The following is a 19967-nucleotide window of genomic DNA, read 5'->3' as shown; positions in this document are numbered from 1 at the left end:
CATGAAAGAGATCATCCATAGAATGTTTTAAATCTTCCTAGAAAGGTTTAAAATAGAATATCAGGTTTACCATGTCCTTAACTCCTAAATAGAGAACTTGTATGCAAGACTTTCAATTTTTATCAAAATGAAACACATTTCATTAGCCACTGGCCCCTGAAAATCAAATTACCCAATCAACAATCTTTGAGACAGACTGATAATGAACATTTGTACCACATGTAGCTGTGTCAGTGTAAATTTCCCTAATGAAAACCTTCAATTTTAAGTCATTTAATTTAAAAGGAACATTTAACAGATATATTTCTTTAAATCAAACTTACCACACAACACAAGAGCTAGGACATTACTGTTATCTTGTATTTGCCCTCTCTCTCATTCTCTTGCTCTTTTATAATAAGTTTATCCATGTGTATATATGCTTAAACTATATATTGAGTACATGGGCAAGAGTTTCTCTAGGCTGTGTATACTGGACGTAGGGTTGCTAGGTCAGAGGATGATATGTTAGGATATACCTGTTTTTAGAAGACAATGCTAGACTGTTTTCCAGGGTGGTTGTACCAATTTATACTCGTACAAGCAGTGTATATGGGTCCCTGCCGATCCATGTCCTTTCCAACACTTGCCACTGTCAGCCTTAATTTTTGGCCAATCCAATAGGTATAAATGATATCTCCTTGCTAATTTGCACTTCCCTAATTATAATGTTGAGGATACTTTCCCACATGTTTATTGCCTCTACAAGTTAATGCTTGTGTCTTCTGCCCTTTTTTTTCTGTTGGGTTGCCTTCTGTTGGGTTCTTATTGCTATGTAAGAATTCTTAATACATTCTGAATATTGTTCACTGTATGTATGGTGAATATCTTCTACCGGTTGTGGCCTTTGTTTTCACTTTTGATTTCTTTACGGTGTTTTGAATAAACAGAGGTCTCAATTTTAGTTTTAATAAAGTCAAATGTATGAACATTTACAGTTAGGGCTCTTTTGTCTTGTTTAAGAAACCCTTCCGTAGGTCAACATCAGAGATCTATTCTACTATATCATCTTCTCAAATCTTTCGAGTTTTGTTCTTCACACGTTAAGTCCTCAGTCTGTCTGGAATTTTTTTGTGCATGGTATAGATTCACTTTTTCTCACATGGACACTCAGTTGTGCCAGCATTATTTCTCCACAGGTCTCCAGTGTGACCTCAGACATATATCAGCGTTTCATTTGTGCCTGGGTCTGTTTCTGAGCTCTCTCTTTTGTTACACTAGTCGTTTTGTCTATGTCCCTGTGTCAATTCCACACAATTTTATTATAGTATTATATCATATTATAGTGTTATAGTATTGAAATATTATAGGGAATTCTCTGGCGGTTCAGTGGTTGGGACACTGAGCTCTCACTGCCGAGGACCCGGGTTCGATCGCTGGTCAGGGAACTAAGATCCTGCAAGCCTCGTGGCGTGGCCAAAAAATATATATTATATATTTTTGTACAAAGCTATATATATAGCTTTGTACAAGTCCTATATCCAGTAAGGCAAGTGCTCTCACCTAATTCTTTTTCTTTAGGAATGTCCTGACTATTCTTGGCTTTTTGTACTTTTTAGAATCAACTTGGCAACTTCCACACACACAAAAAAGCAAAAACGAAAACAAAAAACACCTCCTAAGATTTGGATTAGAATTGCATTCCATCAATAGATCAATCTGTGGCTAATATAACATCTTTACAATATTGAGTCTTCTTATCCATGAGCACAATGTATCACTCAATCTAATTAGATCTCCTTTAAGATTTTTAGGTACAATTTTATGATTTTCTGCAAAAAGGTCTTGCACATCTTTGGATAGAATTTATTCCTAGGTATCTTTTACACTTTTTGGTTGCACTTAAATGATGTCTTCTTTTATTATTCTTTTTAACCATTTCCCTCTAAACCATCATTATTTCTAATAATTTACCTTTAGATTCTTTTGGATTTTCCATGTAAAGACTTATATCACCTGCAAATAATGACAGTTTTGTTTCTTCCTTTACAGTTGTTATGCCTTTCATTTCTTGTCTTACAGCCTAGGACCTCCAGTACAAAGTTGAATAGAATCAGTAATAGCGGGCATTCTTGTCTTGGTCAAAGGGAAGGTTTCTAACACTTCCTCATTTAGAATAATATATGATAATAGATTGCTAAATAGATTTACTTAATTAGTTAAGGAACTCCCCTTTTATTTCTAGGTTTTGTTTTGTTTTAATCAAAATCTGGGATTGAATTTTGTCAAATAATTTTTTGGTGTCAGTTAAGATAATCAAATGTTTTTTCTTCTTGAATTGGTTAGTGTGATTAATAAAGCGTACAGAATTTCTCAGATTAAACCACTCTTGAATTTCAAGGATTAATGTTTTCTTTTTATACACTACTATTTGCCAATGTTTTATATAGGACTTTTGGCATCTGTGTTTGAGAGTTAGATTGGCTTATAATTTTCTTTTCTTCTTGTTGTATCAGTTTTAACGCCCTGTGGAATTAGTTGGGAGATAGAAATGGTCTGTTCTCTGAAATTTTGCAGAACTCGTTTGAAAACTACCTCTGTCTGGTGTTTACAGGGAAATTTTTAAAGCTGATTAATTTTTTTAGTGCTCCTAGGACTATACATCTTGATGTAGCTTTGGTAAGTTATGTTTTTCTAGGAACTTTTCCATTTTGTTAGTTTTCAAATTATTGGCATAAGGACTATAGTACTCACTATCTTTTAAAATCTGTTGTAAAAGTTAACATTCTTTTTTCATTCCTAATATTGTTTATTCATGCCTCTGTCTATTCTTTATCAGTTTCTCCAGAGTTCCAGTTTACCTGTGTTTTCAGACTAAATTTTTGTCTTTGTTGATCTCTTTGTCTTTTGTTTTTGGAGATTTTTTAGTGTTTTTTTTTGGTATCTTTGTATCTTTGTTTTTTAGCTTATTGCTAACATCTTTTTTTTAGTACTAGCACTGGTTTATTACTTTGTATCTTTGTTTTCTAGTTTATTATTCTCTACCCTTAGACTTATTATTTGTTTTCTTCTATGTTCTTTAGGTTTATTTTGTTTTCTTTTTCTAAAATTTCAGGCTGGACATTCAGCTCATGAATTTTTTGCCCTCTTCTCTAAAATAAGCATTTAAGACTTCGTATTTCCCTTTAAGTTCTACTTTCTTAGCATCTCTTAAGTTTTAGGTTTTGATACCTTGTGCTTTCTTTATCATTCATCTCTAAGTATTTTTACATTTCCATTATGATTCTTTTTTGACTCTTGAACTACTTAGAAGTGTGGGGGTTTTTATTTTTTTATTTTAAAAAATTTATTTTATTTATATATTTTTGGCTGCATTGGGTCTTCGTTGCTGCTTGTGGGCTTCCCCTAGTTGCAGCGAGCGGGGGCTACTCCTTGTTGCGGTGCATGGACTTCTCATTGCCGTGGCTTCTCTTGTTGCAGAGCATGGGCTCTAGGCGCGCGGGCTTCAGTAGTTGTGGCTCGCGGGCTCTAGAGTGCAGGCTCAGTAGCTGTAGCGCACAGGCTCAGTTGCTCCGCAGCATGTGGGATCTTCCCGGACCAGGGCTCGAACCTGTGTTCCCTGCATTGGCAGGCAGATTCTTAACCACTGCGCCACCAGGGAAGCCCAAGTGTGTTTTTAAATTTCCAAATGTATGACTAGTTTTATTTAACTTTTACTATCCACTTCTAACCCAATTGGTTGGAGAATATCTGTGTAATAACGATTCTTCAAAATCTCTGAGGCTTGCTCTGTGGCCTAGTATATAGTAAGAAACTTTTTAACTGTTCCATGTTTGTTTGAGGAAAATGTAAACTGTCTATACCCATCAATTCACCTTCAGCTTGTTGATTGTTCTCTTCAAATCCTCTGTATCTCTGATTTTCTGTCTGCTTGACCTATCAATAATTAAGAAAGGTGCTTCCTGTTATGGTGACTTTATCAATTTCTTCCTATAGCTATAGCAGTTTTTGCTTTATATGTTTTGAGGCTATTTTATTAGATATACACATTTAGAATTGTCATATTTTCCTGGTGAATTGAACTACAGTTCTCTATCATTATTCTCTGTAGCTATAGTCTGTAAAGTTGCGGTAAACACTGAATTAATGAATATTGAACCATTGCTCTTAGGGGAAATATAAGGCTAGGTTCCTGTGAACCTCTTGTTATAACATTTTCATCAACTAATCAATACGTAATCTTGTTTTATGTGTGCTTCTGTCTAAAGGCACCTTATTTAATATATATTGTTTATTCATTAACATTGAACTTGTGGCCACATTGAACTTGTGGCCAACAGCACTATAACTCATGCCTGAATGAAGCTTATCTAATCCATGCATTTTCTCAATAAGGTACACCACAGCCTTCTTACACAGAGGAACACTAGACACCAGCATTATGCTTGGGGACCATTTTAAACAGCAAAATCACCAACAAAAAGCACAAAAATACAAAAACCACGACACTAAATAGACAGCAAAAAGGATACTTGTATACAGTATGAATTAAAACAGGAGGGCAGAGCATGACCTTGTTCAGCCTCAGCTGGGAATGTGTGTGTTGAGTGACTCAAATTTTTTGTCACTCTGTACCTGCCTGAAAATGACTGCAAAGCACTGCAAGTGTTTATTTTAGGGTTAAAATAAAGATCAATGAGTAGGTAAATTTGCAAATATAGAATTCATGAATAATATGTTTGACTATATGATCTCTATCCCTTTATACTTTCAAACTTTCTGTAACCTTATGCTTCAGATATATCCCTTATAATAGTACATTGTTCAATTTTTTTAAAAAAAGAATCCAATCTGGCAATCTCTTTTTAACTGGCATGTATACTCCTTTTATATTGATTGGGATTATTGATATATTTGGAATTTTTTTACTATCTTCCTTTTTTAAAAAATTTGTTTGTTCTGCTTTTTCTGTGCTTTCCCCCCTTCTTTCTTGCCTTTTTGGCTTATGTTTTGTTTTGTCTATTCCACATTTCCTTGCTACTGGCTTGAAATTTTTACACTCTATTTCTGTTCTTGTAGAGGGTACCACTCAAGTTACCTCACCATGCACATTTACCTTCATCACCTCTAACAATTTTTATATTAGCTCCCCATGATAATACTACCACCTTAAAATGCTTCCATTTTAATCTCCCCCTTATGATTTACATGCTATTCTCATTCTATATTTTAGCTCTTTCTTTAACCCCATACATTATACTTTTTATATTATTATGATTATGATTGTGATTTTATTCAATGATTGTTTGCATTTAAGTAATATTTATATTATTTGCTCACTATTCCTTTTTGTATCTTAGACTTTATATCTGCATCTTGTATCTCTTCCCCAAAGAACATCTTTTAGAAGTTTCTTTAGTACAGATTTCTTAATGACAAAAATTTATCAGGTTTTGCTGGTCTGTAAATGTCTCTTAATGTGCATTTCAGGAAAACATCTGTTTTCTTGAAAAACAGTTTTAGTGGCACACAATTCTAGGTTGAGAGTTATTTCCCTCGATCCTCAGAAGGTGTTTTTTCCCTGTTTCTAGATTCCATTGCTTTGAGAAGGGTCCCCTCAACCTAATTGTTGTTTCTTTATAAATTATCTGAAGCATGAATTTCTTTTTATTTATGCTTTTTGACGTATGTTATACTTCCTGGCTTTGTGTTTTTTATGTTTTCTTGTAGATTCTGGAATGAGCTCAGCTATTATCTTTTCAAATATTGCCTCTTCTTGAGGCTTTCTATTCTTTACTTCTGGGACTCCAAGTAGACATATGTTAGACTTTCTTATTCTGTCCTTCACATCTCTTATTATCACTTTGTTTATATTTGTATCTTTTGGTCACTGTGCTGCATTCTGGGTGACTACTGTGGATACACATCCTAGTTTACTAATTCCCTCTTCACCTGTGTCTAATTTACTATTCAACCATCCTCTGGAGGTTTTTTCAGTTCAACAAAGAAACATTTTTATTTTTTGAATACCCATTTTTAAGGTCTCTCTGTTTGTTTCTCATTGTAGCTTGTTGGTCCTTATCTTTGTCATTTGCATCCTTTATTTCTTTAATCATTTCGTATATATCTGTTCTATATTTGGTATCTGACAATTCCAGGATCTGCTATTTGAGAGGTGGAGGAACTCTAAGTATGTTTTCTGTGTTATCTGCTAACTCTTGGACAAAGTGGCTTGCCTTCCCAGTGCCTTCCTAATGGTGGGAGTTAGTTTCTTCATCATCTATGGATGATAGATGGGTGTCCTCTGGATCTAAACTGGAGACCCTTTCTTCCAGAGTTTCTTTCTGCCTCTGGCCACCAGAGGGCGCCACTACCAGGGACTGTGGCTTGGCTTCCCACCCTCTCTGCCAGTTAAGTATTTTAACAGCTGTGCTGCTGAGAGCACCTGCCTCTAAAGCAACCGTGTTAACAGCTCAGGCCTCAGCTCACTTCTCTTGAAATCTTCTCCTAAATCTTGTAGGAGCAAAGATCAGTCACAGGGTGTGTCCTCTGCACTGTTTTGCAGTGAGAGGCTCCTCAGACCACCCAATCTGCAGTGATGCTCAAAACCGAAAAGGCCTGAGCTTTACCGCAGACCACACGTTAGAAACTGGACCCACGGACTCCCAGTACAGCAAAATGTAACTTCCAGGTAGTCATCGTGGTACTTCCTATTTCGCGTTTGGATTTCTTTGTTGCTGTTGTTTGGTTTTCTTCACTTCGATGTTTGGCTGCTTTCTCCAACTCATCACGTTCTCAGATTCATTTATCCCAGCAGAAGTGAATCACACTTGGGTTCCAGCCACTCCTTTTCTGAATTACAGTATTTACACTTCTATTTTTCATCACTGTTTTTATACTTCACAGAACCTCTTTTAGCCATCCCCTCATTTTTGTGAATTAGGGCTATAATACTGCACAGGCCTGGTATCCTCACAGGCCCAGGGGTGGATCTGTGGCCCCACGCAGGCCCCTCAGATCCTCCCCTCCCTGGAACTCAAGTCTTGAGCCAAAGGGCAGAAAGACCGAAACAGCTGGAGCCACTGGGCCAGGCCAAGGGCAGGCCCTGCTGGCTCGGCTGCCACATTGAGGGTTCCTCCCGGACATCCGGATCTTCTGTAAACTAACTCAGATCCCACCAGCAATCTTCTTTACTGAGTAAGAATCAGAGGCAGTTTCTGTTGCTTCTGACCAAAGAAAACTTGACTGATCTACTGGTCTTGTGCTTGGAGGAGTATCTTTTATGCCTGAGAATTTTTATTACATGTCTGGTAAATGACTATTGCCTAATAAGGTCTCTTTAACAATAGAACAACAGAGGAGTTCCCTGGTGGTCCAGTGGTTAAGACTCTGTGCTTCCAATGCAGGGCACAGGTTTGATCCCTGGTCGGGGAACTAAGATCCCACGTGCTGCATAGCGCGGCCAAACAAACAAAAAACCCCAATAAGAACAACAGCAGTCACTGACAAGCAGTGATATTCTCCCACTGCAGTCCATAACTGGGTGACATACATTATAAAACAGTTGCACCGCAGCATCACTTCCATTCCATTCAATATCACATTCCATTCAACATCAAACCTTTTTGAAATTTTAATCCCTTTTATTTTCATCAATTCTTCATCACTGATCTTCTATAGATGCCAATCGTAGTTCTTACTATGGCCTACTTTGTAATGCAATCATAAGTTGCATTTTTCTGATACAAACACATTTTATTTGCATATTAAACAGAAAGGAATATTCACCACTTCCACAAAGAAATACACCCTCACACTTTTCATGAAACATGCAACCTTGTCCATTGATCTTCCATTTCCTAATTTTTGATAGAGACTTAGGTACAAAAACTATTTCATGTTCCTCCTTATACGACTATGAGAAAACAACAAGACAGGTTTGATGCTAAAACACCACTGATATTTGTCAGCGTTGTAGTTGTAGTGGAGTTGAATCGGGAGCAGTGGGAACTGTGGGGCTGGAGAACAGGGACCCTATTTTAAGGGGGTAGCCATGGCCAGATTCCATCGGCAACCACCAGTTTGCAGTCTGTATGAGAAAGAAAATCTTGCCTACTATTTAGAAGGACAGAAAAGTCCAAGGGAGGCAGGAGTTTGTGTGCACACAGGCATCAGAGATTTGTAGGTCAGAGGGAACTAGGAGGTTTGGACTTCATCTTGGAATTTTGGGCCTAGAGACCTCCCAGACCAGGGTCTCCGATGCAGCTTTGAGCAGCCAAAAGCAGAGGCAGTGACCCCATGTGACAGATCTTTAGTGGTCCAGATCCCATATAACCAATGCCTCAGCAGCCACTGAGGAGGGGAAGGATGAAAACCAAATGTTCCAGGGAAACCCACTCTTCTCTCATTGCTTAGGACTGGAGACAACCATAAAATGCACATGCACACACATACATGCAGGCCTGCACATCTGTACACACATGAAGAGCTCCCATTCCTACCGCCTCCCACCATGCACACGGCCTCTTTGTCACTCAGAGGTGACTGGCTGGCACTCTGCAGATTGGAACTGGCCCATCTGAGAATTCAGTTTGGACCCCGTAGTAGTGAATAAAACTGGAATTATTTCCAACAATTAAAAAAAATCCAAAGATTTCCCATAAAATAGTGGATTTCTGACTTCTCTCAAAAGAAAAAAAGAAAAAAACCAACCCAAAATATCTGGTAACATTGGGCCCACATTCCAGCATGGCAACTTAGAGCTCAGAGGTGGCTGCCCCCTCCATACCAGCTGTGCTCTCAGACTGCCACAGGCCCCACCACTCCCTATTATCTTACACCAGCCTGCCATGTTATGGTAGGCCTGTGGGCAGACCTTGGAGCAAAGGGGAACAGGAAGAGAAGATGGGGGCAGAGGCTGGAAGCAGAAGAGGAATAGAAGAGAGGAAAAGAAGAATAGTAAGGTAGGATGGATGCTTCAGTATTACAGGAGGGTAGCAAGTGACTTAAGAAGACTTCCTCTGTCTGCCAACCATCATCATGACTGATGAAATCATGATCACCATTTATTGGACAGCAGGGCTATACGTATTTTCTGGTGGTTACGTATATTATTTTAATTTTTTTTTCATCAGAATAATACTGTATTTAACAATCTGAAAATCTGTTCTTTTGGTTTTAAGTCTTGCAAAATGAGTGGTAAATCAAAGATCTGTTCACTATTCTCTGAGTATGTGTGGTTATATGCCTGTGGGTGGACAAATGTCTATGTCTACAGATGCTTTTGCTTTTTATAGTCATTTTAGCCCCACTTCATTAGTATATAAAGTCTTATTATTCTAACAATGCTAAAACCTGAATTAAATATTCCGAGTCTAACAGTCTCTTCTCCCAAGACTGCCTCCCTCCCTCCCCTAAGTCTGCTCCTCAGCCTCCATTAATGCTAGGTCTTTAGAGACCGCCAGCATTCATAGTTTGAGAAACCAGAAATGAATGCTGGATCTTAAGTCCCTCTGACTTATATCCTCTAGCTGAGGGGCTTTTCTGGGGAGGTGTGTGTGGGGAGGTCTTGGTAGTTCCTCTTCAGAGTTGTGCATTTTGAATGGTAGACACCTCTTCTTGAGGCCCCGGTGCTATGATGCTGCTCTCTTCTGGAACCGCAGAGACATGAAGCTGAAGACCTTGATTCTGACAGATCATCAAGGTTGGGGCAGTACAAAGTTCTTCTGGGTTCAGATTATTGGTGTTTTCCTTTTCTCTGACCTCAGGAGTTCTTGCTGGCTTCTCTGGTGGCTGTGGATCAGGAGAGGCCTCTAAGGAGGCCCTAGGACTTGGAGTCTCAGCCCCCAAGGAGGCCCTAGGGCTGGTGGGTGAACTTCGTTCAGAGGCTGGAGGGCTGGAGGGCATGTTCCCTAAGGAGGACCTGGGGCTGGAAGTGGCTCTGGGTGGAGGAGGCCTATCAGGCGGTGCCGAGGCCCTCTGCATAGAGGCTCTCTTTGGCTGTTCAGCTCCTTCACTTGAGGTGCAGGTTCGGAGGACTACTTCTGGGAAAGATGAAGCCTGCTCTGAAGGGATCAGAGCTCTGCCCGGTGATGGAGCTGGGGAGCAAGGGAGAACTTCCTCCTGGGACTCTCCATCCTCAACAGTGGGTGAGGGCTGGGCCTGGGAGGGGCCGCTGAAGGCTAGCAGAGGCTCTTCCCCCTCAGAGAAGCTTGCTTCAGCCTCCTCCTCTATTTCCTTGTTTTTAAGGGCTCTTTTTTAATCTCGGAGTTGTCTTCTCCCTGGGCTGGATCAGATGCCAGCTCTTCCTCCCTTGCTGAGGTGGAGGGACCACCTCCACCAGAGGGACTGGTGGGTGAGGTAAGAGGGCTGGAGACTGTAGATGTTCGAACTGGGGGAGAGATGACTAGAGAGCGTCTGTTGCTGCTTGAGAGTCCCTTCACCACAAAGACTTGGTCGGAATGTCGCTTCTCCAGTTTGCTCATCACCTCATACAGATCGTGGTTCAGCTTGCTCATTTCCCTGTAGAAGACGTCTCTCAAGTTGGAAATGTTTTGGAAGATGGTCACATAACAGCCAATACGACTATTATAAAGAACAGGCAGCTCCTCTAGTAGTTCCTGGTTCAGATCTTCAAATACAACCTGGGCTTTGTTGAACTCTTCCTCTGCCTTGGCAGTCTTGGCCTCATCTTTCTACTTGGCATTTTGTACCGCCTCCAGGTGGTGTCAGGCACTGTCATAGTCTACGAGTTTCTGGCCCCGTTTGGCAATTCTTTCCTTAATCTCGCTGAATTGGGCTACATAGTTTTCCATGATCCTCAAAGCCTGGGCAGCTGGTTTCTCTTCATAGTCTTCCCAAAGGAGATCATTATTCGCTACGATGGCCTTCAGCTCCTCATGACCATCCCATTTGCTGCTGTAGATCTCCTGTAGGGTTTCTGACACTCTCTTTGAACTTTCATGCATCACTTTGACTGCACTGAGGAAGTTCTTCAGGTCCTTGTGTAGCTTGTGGCCTTCTGCCTGTTGTTGGTAGAAGTTATTGGCATTTTGTTCAAACCGTTCATCTTTGGTTCCCACAGTTTTCCCCAACTTCTGCAGCACCTTCTCCTGGGCCCTGCTGAACTTCTTCTGCACCTGCTTGGCGAAGAGGCCGGCGGCGCCGCTCGCCCTGCCCTCAGCCATCCTGCCGGCTCCCCAGGGGCAGCAGGCCCTGGCCCGGAGCCCTGTACTTTTCTCGGGGCCCCCGAGCAGGAAGCGCGGTTCCCGGCATGCCTCGCATCCGGGCGGGCGGGCCTCGCGACGCACGCCCCGCCCCGCCGCCGCCTAGGGCTCACCCTTGGCTGCCCGAAGCTGCCTGAGGCCCAGGGCGCCCGGCCATCACGGAGACCCTTGCGAGGCCCAGCCGGTGGCGCCCCTGAGCCCTCCCCGAGGCCCATCGCTGTCCGGCTATTATTTTAATTCTTGAAACACTCCTGCCAGGTGAGTTTTATTATCTCCATTTTATAAATGAGGAAACAGACTCAGGAGATAAGTACCTTGAGCCCAGATTTTTAACCCAGACCTGTCTGACTTTCAAGCCTTCCCACCACCTTTTTTTTTTTTTAAACAGAAAGCTTTATTTTTTTTAAGTATTTTTAAAATTTTATTTATTATTTTTGGCTGCGTTGGGTCTTCGTTGCTGCGCACGGGCTTTCTTTAGTTGCGGTGAGCGGGGGCTACTCTTCGTTGTGGTGCGCGGGCTTCTCATTGCGGTGGCTTCTGTTGTTGCAGAGCACGGGCTCTAGGCGTGCAGGCTTCAGTAGTTGTGGCACACGGGCTCTAGAGCACGGGCTCAGTAGTTGTGGCTCACGGGCTTAGTTGCTCCACAACATGTGGGATCTTCCTGGACCAGGGCTTGAACCCGTGTCGCCTGCATTGGCAGGCGGATTCTTAACCACTGCACCACACAATGGTATATTATTCAGCCTTAAAAAGAAATCCTGTCCCATGGTACAACATAGATGAAACTTGAGTACATTATGTTAAGTGAAATAAGCCAGTCACAAAAAAATAATAATTACTGTGTGATTCCACTTGTATGAGGTGTCTAGACTAGTCACATTCATCTAAGTAGAAAGTGGGTGGCTGCCAGGAGCTGGGGAGAGGAGATGGGGAGTTTCAGTTTTGCAAAAGGAAAAAGTTCTGGAGGTCTATTTCACAACGTTGTGAATATGTTAACACAACACTTCTGAGCTGTACACTTAGAAGTGGTTAAGATGGTAAACTTTGGTATGTTTTTTACAATAAAAAAGAAAGAAATTAACATTACAGGGGCCAGGGAAGTCCCTGATGTGGCCCAACTGGGCAGTCTCTTCCCCTCCCTCCCAAGGTCGCTGACCTTGGGATGACCTTCCTTCCAAGGTCATCACTACCATGTTACTACAAATCACACACGTATCCATAAACAAAACACAGCATTTTGTGTGTTTTTAAAACAGTCTCACACCACATATACTATTCTGTTGCTTGCTTTTTCACTCAACTTTAAGATCTACTCCATTCAGTTTACTTGCTGTCAAGTATTCCATCCTATGAATATGTTTCTCAATTTATTTATTCATTCTCATGCTGATGGGCATTTGAATTGTTTCCAATTTTTTAAATATTAATAATCCTGCCGAAAGTGTTTTTGTACAGGTCTCCATATGGAAGTATAAAGGATTTTTTGTGAAACCCATTGCACTAAAGAAACATCATTGCTTGACTGTGCTGAGTCAATGTAACAATTAGTTTTCCTGGGAGGAACTTATCCTGGACACAAAACAAATCAACTTGTCATTGTATTTCTCAATGTCAATGACCAAAGTCTTGAAGGAAATGGAAAATGTGACCTAAACATGTTTTGTTGGGGCTCTGGGATCCCTTACAGCAAGAATCTGCTCCAGGAGCAAACCCCCACGCGTTACCTCCGCCTTCTGCTCTCTGTAGGTCTGGCCGTTGCCCAGTTCCACCCAAGACCCTCTTGCTGTCTGGGAGGTTTGGAGTTTCTGAGGCCATGGCATCCAGCCACAGGCTGGCACTATTCAAGGACAAAAGCTGCGCTTTTCCCAAGGATCCCCTTGCAGATTGCATCGGAGGCTTCCAAGTCTGCATTTTCTAGTGAAGAAGGCCGTGCCCAAGGCTACCGATGCCTTTAAGAACAAATCCTGCGTGGATAGGACTCTTCAGCCAGTGCATAGAAGGGGGTGCCACTCAATGCCGGGACCTCCACAAGGCCTTGGTCGTCTATTATTGAAGGAGAAAAGCAAGCTGTAAAACGGACTGTGGACTGTGAGTTCACCTCTGGCTTTGTTTTTTGTTTTTGTTTTTGTTTGAAGTACATTATGAAAAGATAGACATAGAAAGCATGTGACAGACCATATCGACACCCTGGAGGAATAGATTAAGAGTGTGAGGGTGGTGGGGAGAGGGTGGAGATCTTTTGCTTTGGGCTTCTGTGTACCTTCTCTTGAATAAGCACCTGTCACTGTTACGTAGGAAGGAACATCTACCCGATGCAGGCTGCAGTCCTGGCGCTCCTGTGGAGCTCAAAGGAGCAGAGTTAATCTTTAAAACATTTTGTTATAAGTAATTAACAAAGATTATTGTACTTCAAAAAATACATCGTATCTTTAACATTTATCGGCCAACAAGCACTTGTTGAGCAAGAGTTAAAATGAGAAGTTCTTTTTTTAGAATAAAATGTGATGTGTCTAAACCAGCCAGCTAATTAGGGAAGGATTCCAGGTGTTCCTCCCTATAAGATAACAATTGAAGAGACTGGTGATCCATCTGTCAGACTGGCAGTTAAGATATTCGGCCTCATTGCAGAAATAGACAGCCTAGATTCATCCACATCAGCTTACTGAGACAGAGAGGAGGGACAGGAAATTTGGGGCAAAAAAACAGCTGACAGTTGCGTGAGATGGGCAAAAAAGCGAGAAGAGTGTCATGACTGTAGCCCACGTGCTCAGCATGGCCCTTCATGTCCTCCCCAGGGCAGGCTTTTCCCCAGGCTCCTTCTCTGCTCCGCACCGCTGCTCCCCCCTCCCCTGCCTCCTATGAGTCCTGCCCCCTCCCTGCTCTCCCTGCCTCCTCTAATCCACCACCCCATCCTGTTGCCAATCACCTTACTCCAGGCAGCTTTGCCTAGATCTCTTCTCCCACAGACAAGAAGCCCCAGCATGGCCACAAACCCCTCTGCCATCTGGCTACTGCCAACCTCTGAGCCTCAACCCTTCACCCCCCTCTTCTCGAGCACCCAGCTCACCAAACCTCACCACGTCAGCAGTGCCCCAGGCATGGTCCCATATACCCTCTGCCTGGAAGGTCTCCCTCCCCCTGTCCCCACCCGCTGTCCCTGACTCTGATCAATTCTGCATTTTATATACATATAGTCCTTAAGACTCAAGTCCACCTTCCCCACTTAAAACAGCTACTATTAATATGTGAGACATATTATTGTATTATTAGCTCATTTAATTCTCACAACAAACTTGAGGGTAGGTAATATTATCGCCATTTTACAGGCGAGGAAACTGAGGCTCAGAAAGCTTAAGACTGAGGCTCTGAACCCAGGTCTCTGTCACTCCAAGTCCTGGGCTCTTATCCACTGAGCCACATGAGAATTGTTTGTGGACATGTGTGTCATCTGCATGGAAACGTGAGATTTCCAAAGGGAGAGAGTAGGTGTCATTTGCCTTTACAGTTCTAGAAATGAACTTGACTTGGTTCCTCACTATCACACCCTCATAGGGGGAAAAAACCATTTTCACTTAATAACGTCTTTGATGAAGCCATTAAAATCAGTAATTATATTAAACCATGACCTTTGAGTACATACTTTTAAAATATTCTGCATAATGAAATTGGAAGTAAGCATGAAACATTTCTTCTGCAAACTGAAGGACAATGGTTATCCTAAGGAAAAGCACTTTGTGATTGAGTTGCCAGCCAAACTAGCCCCATTTATTGTGGAACATCGTTTTTACTTGAAAGTATGACTTACAAACTATGGTCATTCAGACTTGAGTATTTGGCAGGCATTTTCTTGAAAATAAATGAAGTGAAACTGTCATTTCAATGAAAACAACTGAAATATTTGTTGACGATGATGAAATTTACGCTTTCAAGTGAAAATTAGCATTTGGAAAAATTGTATTGACCACTGTGAACTTGAGAGCTTTCCAACACTTACATATTTTTCTGATGGGATTGGTGGTGATATTAATAAACATGATTTTAGAATTTTACATAATGAAAACATGTGGAAAATCTACACAACTCAATGAACCAATATTTTCCAAATGACCAAAACATGATGTTAAAAAATCTGTGCATGGGTAAGAGATCTGTTCAAAGGCAGACCAATGAATTTCAGTATAACAGAGTACAAAAAATTTACTGCTATGGTTTCAGATTCCACACTGCAGCTAACCTTTAAGGAAAAACTATCAATTGTCAAGTTTTGGCATGGTATCAAAGAAGGATACCTACAACTATCTAAAAAGGCCATTAAAATAGCCTAACTTTTTCAACTACCTATCTGTAGGAGGCCAAATTTTCTTCATATACTTCAACTAAAATAATATTGCAACAGACTGAATGCAGAAGCAGACATGAGAATTCAGCTGCCTTCTGTCAAGACAGATAGGAAAGAGATTTACAAATATGTACAATAATGCAACTCTTCTTCTAATTGTCTTTTGTCCTGAAAAATATAGTTATTTTTCACAAAAAAATGTATTGTGTCAACATGTAATTGGTTTATTATTTTTTAAAGAATTAAAAATTGAATAATAGTTTTAAATGTTTTAATTTCTAATAATTTATTTTGGTAGCTATACTCTGCATAAACAGAAGCTCTTTGGACTCTCCAATAATTTTTATAGAGTAAAGGGTTTCTGAGACCAAAAAGTTTGAGAACCACTTGTTTACAATGATAATTTGTATTTAGATCTTTTACCTGATTATCCCATGAGGAGACTGACCTCAGGGCCTTTGCACTTGCTCCCTCTGACGCCCTCATTCATCATGTCCAGTATTGGTGATAAAGTGGTGTTTAGAGGAGACTTATCCATCACCTCCCCTTCTCTGACACGAGTAGTTGTCGTTTTCACTAAGCTGAATACTGTCCTGAATCATCCCCTATGCAGAAAATCTGGAGTGCCGTTGTTTAGGTCTTAGTTTAAATGTCACTTCCTCGGGGACACTCTGCCTGAACCTCCCCTCTCCCACCCCACCCCATAGATCAGAAATAGGCACTCATAGCACCCTCCCAGCACCCGACACCAGGGGATTTTAGAGTGCCTTCTGAGAGTATTTGTTTCATTTCAGTCTTCCCCACCTAAAGTAGCTCCATGAGGCTATTTCCTTGTCTCTTTTGTTCACTGCTGGTTCCTCAATTTCTAGGACATTTGTTCAGAGATCGAATGAATGAAGATGTCTGTGTGTTCATCTGCATGGGACCAGCTGAAGCCGTGGGCTGTGGGCCTTGCAGCCATGCACATGGGCATGCAGCGAGGGAGCATGGCTGATGCTTCACACGATTTGTGAGGATACTTTTTTTTTAAATCAAATCACAGTGAGTTTCAATATAGAATTTATTTTCTAGAGCGTTTATAAAACAAGATATCACTGTGTTGAGTGAGGGAGACAGGAAGAAGGGGGGTGTGCCTTGGATCATCACACTCTCCACCCCACCCCATTCTTTTGCTCCTGAAAGGTGATCCCATTGAAGGAGAGAATGGAGGGACCAAGAGAAGGAATTAGGTCACCTTCCTCCTGGGATCTCCTTTCACTCCTTCCTCTCCAGGGAGAAGGCAGGTGCACATAAGCATTTTTACCTTAATGTGGATTTGGAAAATGTGCAGTTCAGAGAGGCCCCGTGTGGATTCAGAGGCAGACCCAGAAAATCAGTTTTAATGATGAGGAAAGAAGGAAATGATTGTCAAAATATGAATTCATTAAGGCATATTCCCTACGGACCTGTTCTGACAGTAAAGATAATTAAGCTTAAGTTTTAAAGGTCAGTTTTAACCAACTTATGAGGCACATGGCAACAATGACATCATCCTGGTCCTCTGTATCTGTGGCAACGGAATTTCTGAGCTGTGATTAAACATCAAACTAGAACTACTGCATTAGTCCCAGCAACAGCCCCAAATAAATATTCGAGAAAGTAGGTGAATTTAACACATCCTCTTGGGATATTTCAGCCATTTACTGAGAAAACAAGCAATAGAACCTGCTGTTAAAACTGCCGGTTAATGAAGCCAGGTCACCTGCCCCAGCCTCCTCTGGGGCCTTGTGCAAGAGGAGGATCACCCCCAGATCAATTGCTTTTCATTCATGTATTGGTCTAAAGTTGGAGATCTAAGGTAGCATAAGAAGGTGATTACTTGGGCATTTGAATTATCTTTAAAAAAAAAATTGTTTTCTTCCTAATCATAAAAATAATGATTAAATAAGAAAACAATACAGTCGCCCCCCCCCCTTTATCTGCAGTTTTGCTTTCCACGGTTTCAGTTACCCTCGGTCAACCATGGTTGGAAAATGGAAAATTCTGGAAATAAACAATTCTTAAGTTTTTAATTGGACGCCATTCTGAGCAGCGTGATGAAATCTCGTCCCACCCGGGGCGTGAAGCATTCCTTTGTCCAGTGTATCTACGCTGTATCCACTCCCCACCGTTAGCATAAGAATAAACTTAGTACAGGTGACCCTTGAACAACAGGAGCTTGAACTGCGTAGGTCCCTTTATATGCGGATTTTTTTCAATAAATACTTCCGATCCAAGGTTGGTTGAATCCAAGGACAGAATCATGGATACAAAGGGCCGACTGTAAAGTTATACTTGGATTTGTGGATTTTCAATTGCAAGTGGGGAGTGGTGGGGCCAGGATTGGAGCCACTGACCCCCGAGTTGTTCAAGGGTCAAACCAACATGTTGAACACTTCAAACTTACACAATGTTATATGTCAATTGCATATCGATAAAAAAATTTTTTTAATTAAAAAAATTCTAAACAGTAACTATCACAACTCTGAGGCTTATTCTGAGCTCAGATATTAAGTGTTTTGTTGTTTATTTAAAAACATATATTGAGATATAATTCACATACCATACAACTCACCCACCTAAAGTTTAAAATTCAGTGGCTTTTAGTATAGTCACAAATTCATGCACCCACCACTGTAATCAATTTTAGAACATTTTCATGACCACTAAAAAAAAAAAAAAATCCATGCCCATTGACAATCACTCCCTATTTCTCCCCAACAACTCCTCTCTAGCCCCAGGCAACCAATAATCTGCTTTCTGTCTCTGTGGATTTGTCTATTCTGGATATTTCATTAAAATGGAATCATACAATAAATATATGGGGAGAGAAGGAACAGAGAATGACTGCTTAATGGATTTGGCAGTGATGAAAAAATTCTGGAACTAGATGGTTGACAGCCTTGTAAATCTATTGAATGCCAGTGTACACTTTAAAATGGTTAAAATGGTCAATTTTGTATTATGTGTACTTTACCATAATAATTTTTAAAAATCCAAGCTAAGGGAAGCCACTATTTGTGAAGTCATTGGACAGGATCATATCTAACTTAAGAATTAGTCATGAACATTTAAGTGAATATTTTTGTCACATTGTATTAAGAAAAACAACAAACATTACCGGTGAGATATAACCCAACACAACAAATATTTAAGCTTATTTAATTAAAACAAGGGGTGTAGGCATTTTGTTTCTTCAACAGCAAGGTATAATAATTTTAACAAAACAAATATATGGACTTTCATTTTAACTGAAAATATGAAATGCTCTGTTGCTACATTTTAATAGATAATATGATGCATGTAAATGTGAAAGCCTTGGAGTGTCAGGATGAGGCTGGCTTCACCTTGCTCTTTCTCTTTATTTACAGGAAAGAAAGATATAACCCTCCAGCTTTTTCAAGTCCCTAAAGATTTCTCTCTTGAACAGCATTAGGCTACATCCACAGAACTTTTTTTTTTTTGGGCTGCGCCACACAGCATGCAGGATCTCAGTTCCCCAACCAGGGATCGAACCCGTGCCCCCTGCAGTGGAAGCGCGGAGTCTTAACCACTGGACCGCCAGGGAAGTCCCCAGACTATTTCTTCATTGACCGCTGCCCAAGCCCTTTCCCCTCCCCTCGAGACTGCCTGGTTCAGCCTGTGGACAGGGGAGCAAATCATCTCCCCCAGAGGCCGTCTGATCCTGAAGGTGATCACAAAGAAATGGCATCAAATTCTAGAGCATATTCAAAGCATCTACCATGTTTGTGCTAAACGTCCTTCTGCTTCCATGTGAGGGAAACTCAGGTCCATTTCTGAATGGTTAGGGACTTTTAGAAACCAAATGAGTCAAGAGTACTTCACCCAAGCATGCATACAGTAGTTTGTGATATTGGCACATTAGAATCACCTGGGGGCTTTTAAAAACCTCTATACCCTGCTCCCACCCCCAGACCAATTGAATCAGATGCTGGGCGTGGGACTCCAGCCCGAGCAGTGCTTTAATGCTGTCCAGGTGATTACAACCTGCAGAGGAGGCTGGATGTAATAGCGTTAGAAGCTTGACAGTTAAGTTTGAAATGCCTTCCAGCTGCCAGCACTGAAGCTACTCAACTTTCCTGGAATAAGCCTGTAGGAGGAATGAAAGTCCCGCTCCCAAAGGAGCCTTCAGAGGTTCTCTTCTGAAAGCTCGGGGCAAACTGAGTGGATGGAAGACACACGGGACAGGTGAACCATGGTTCATTCATTCACTCACCCACCTACCTCCCTTTGCTCACTCCCTCATGCATTCACTCAACATTTCTGAGGCTCCCCTCTGTGCCAGACCCTGGGCTGGGCCCTGGGGAAACTGAGCACGAAGCAAGGCCTGGTGCCCGCCCCCAGGAAGCTCGTGGTCTGGCAGCTGAGAACAGGAAGTGCTTGGG

At 41.3% G+C, this 19967-nt stretch overlaps 1 protein-coding gene and 1 long non-coding RNA gene across 2 annotated transcripts; one reads left to right on the top strand and one right to left on the bottom strand.

Moving 5' to 3' along the window:
- Positions 1 to 9561: 9561 nt before the first annotated feature.
- LOC103021006 (bridging integrator 2-like) lies at positions 9562 to 11165 on the bottom strand. The gene is given in 2 exon segments (XM_028162941.2): positions 9562 to 10230; positions 10233 to 11165. Coding segments are annotated over 2 exon segments (1602 nt in total).
- A 2042-nt stretch (positions 11166 to 13207) lies between these two features.
- Positions 13208 to 19069, top strand: LOC103020822 (uncharacterized). The gene is made up of 3 exons (XR_449782.2): positions 13208 to 13292; positions 16413 to 16552; positions 18933 to 19069. It is a non-coding gene; the product is annotated as an uncharacterized LOC103020822 (long non-coding RNA).
- Positions 19070 to 19967: the final 898 nt, after the last annotated feature.

The sequence above is a fragment of the Balaenoptera acutorostrata genome, chromosome 19 (genome assembly GCF_949987535.1).
Source record: "Balaenoptera acutorostrata chromosome 19, mBalAcu1.1, whole genome shotgun sequence".
Taxonomy (NCBI): Eukaryota; Metazoa; Chordata; class Mammalia; order Artiodactyla; family Balaenopteridae; genus Balaenoptera; species Balaenoptera acutorostrata.
Note: the sequence above shows the minus strand (reverse complement) of the source record. Positions and strands in the feature narration are given on the sequence as shown.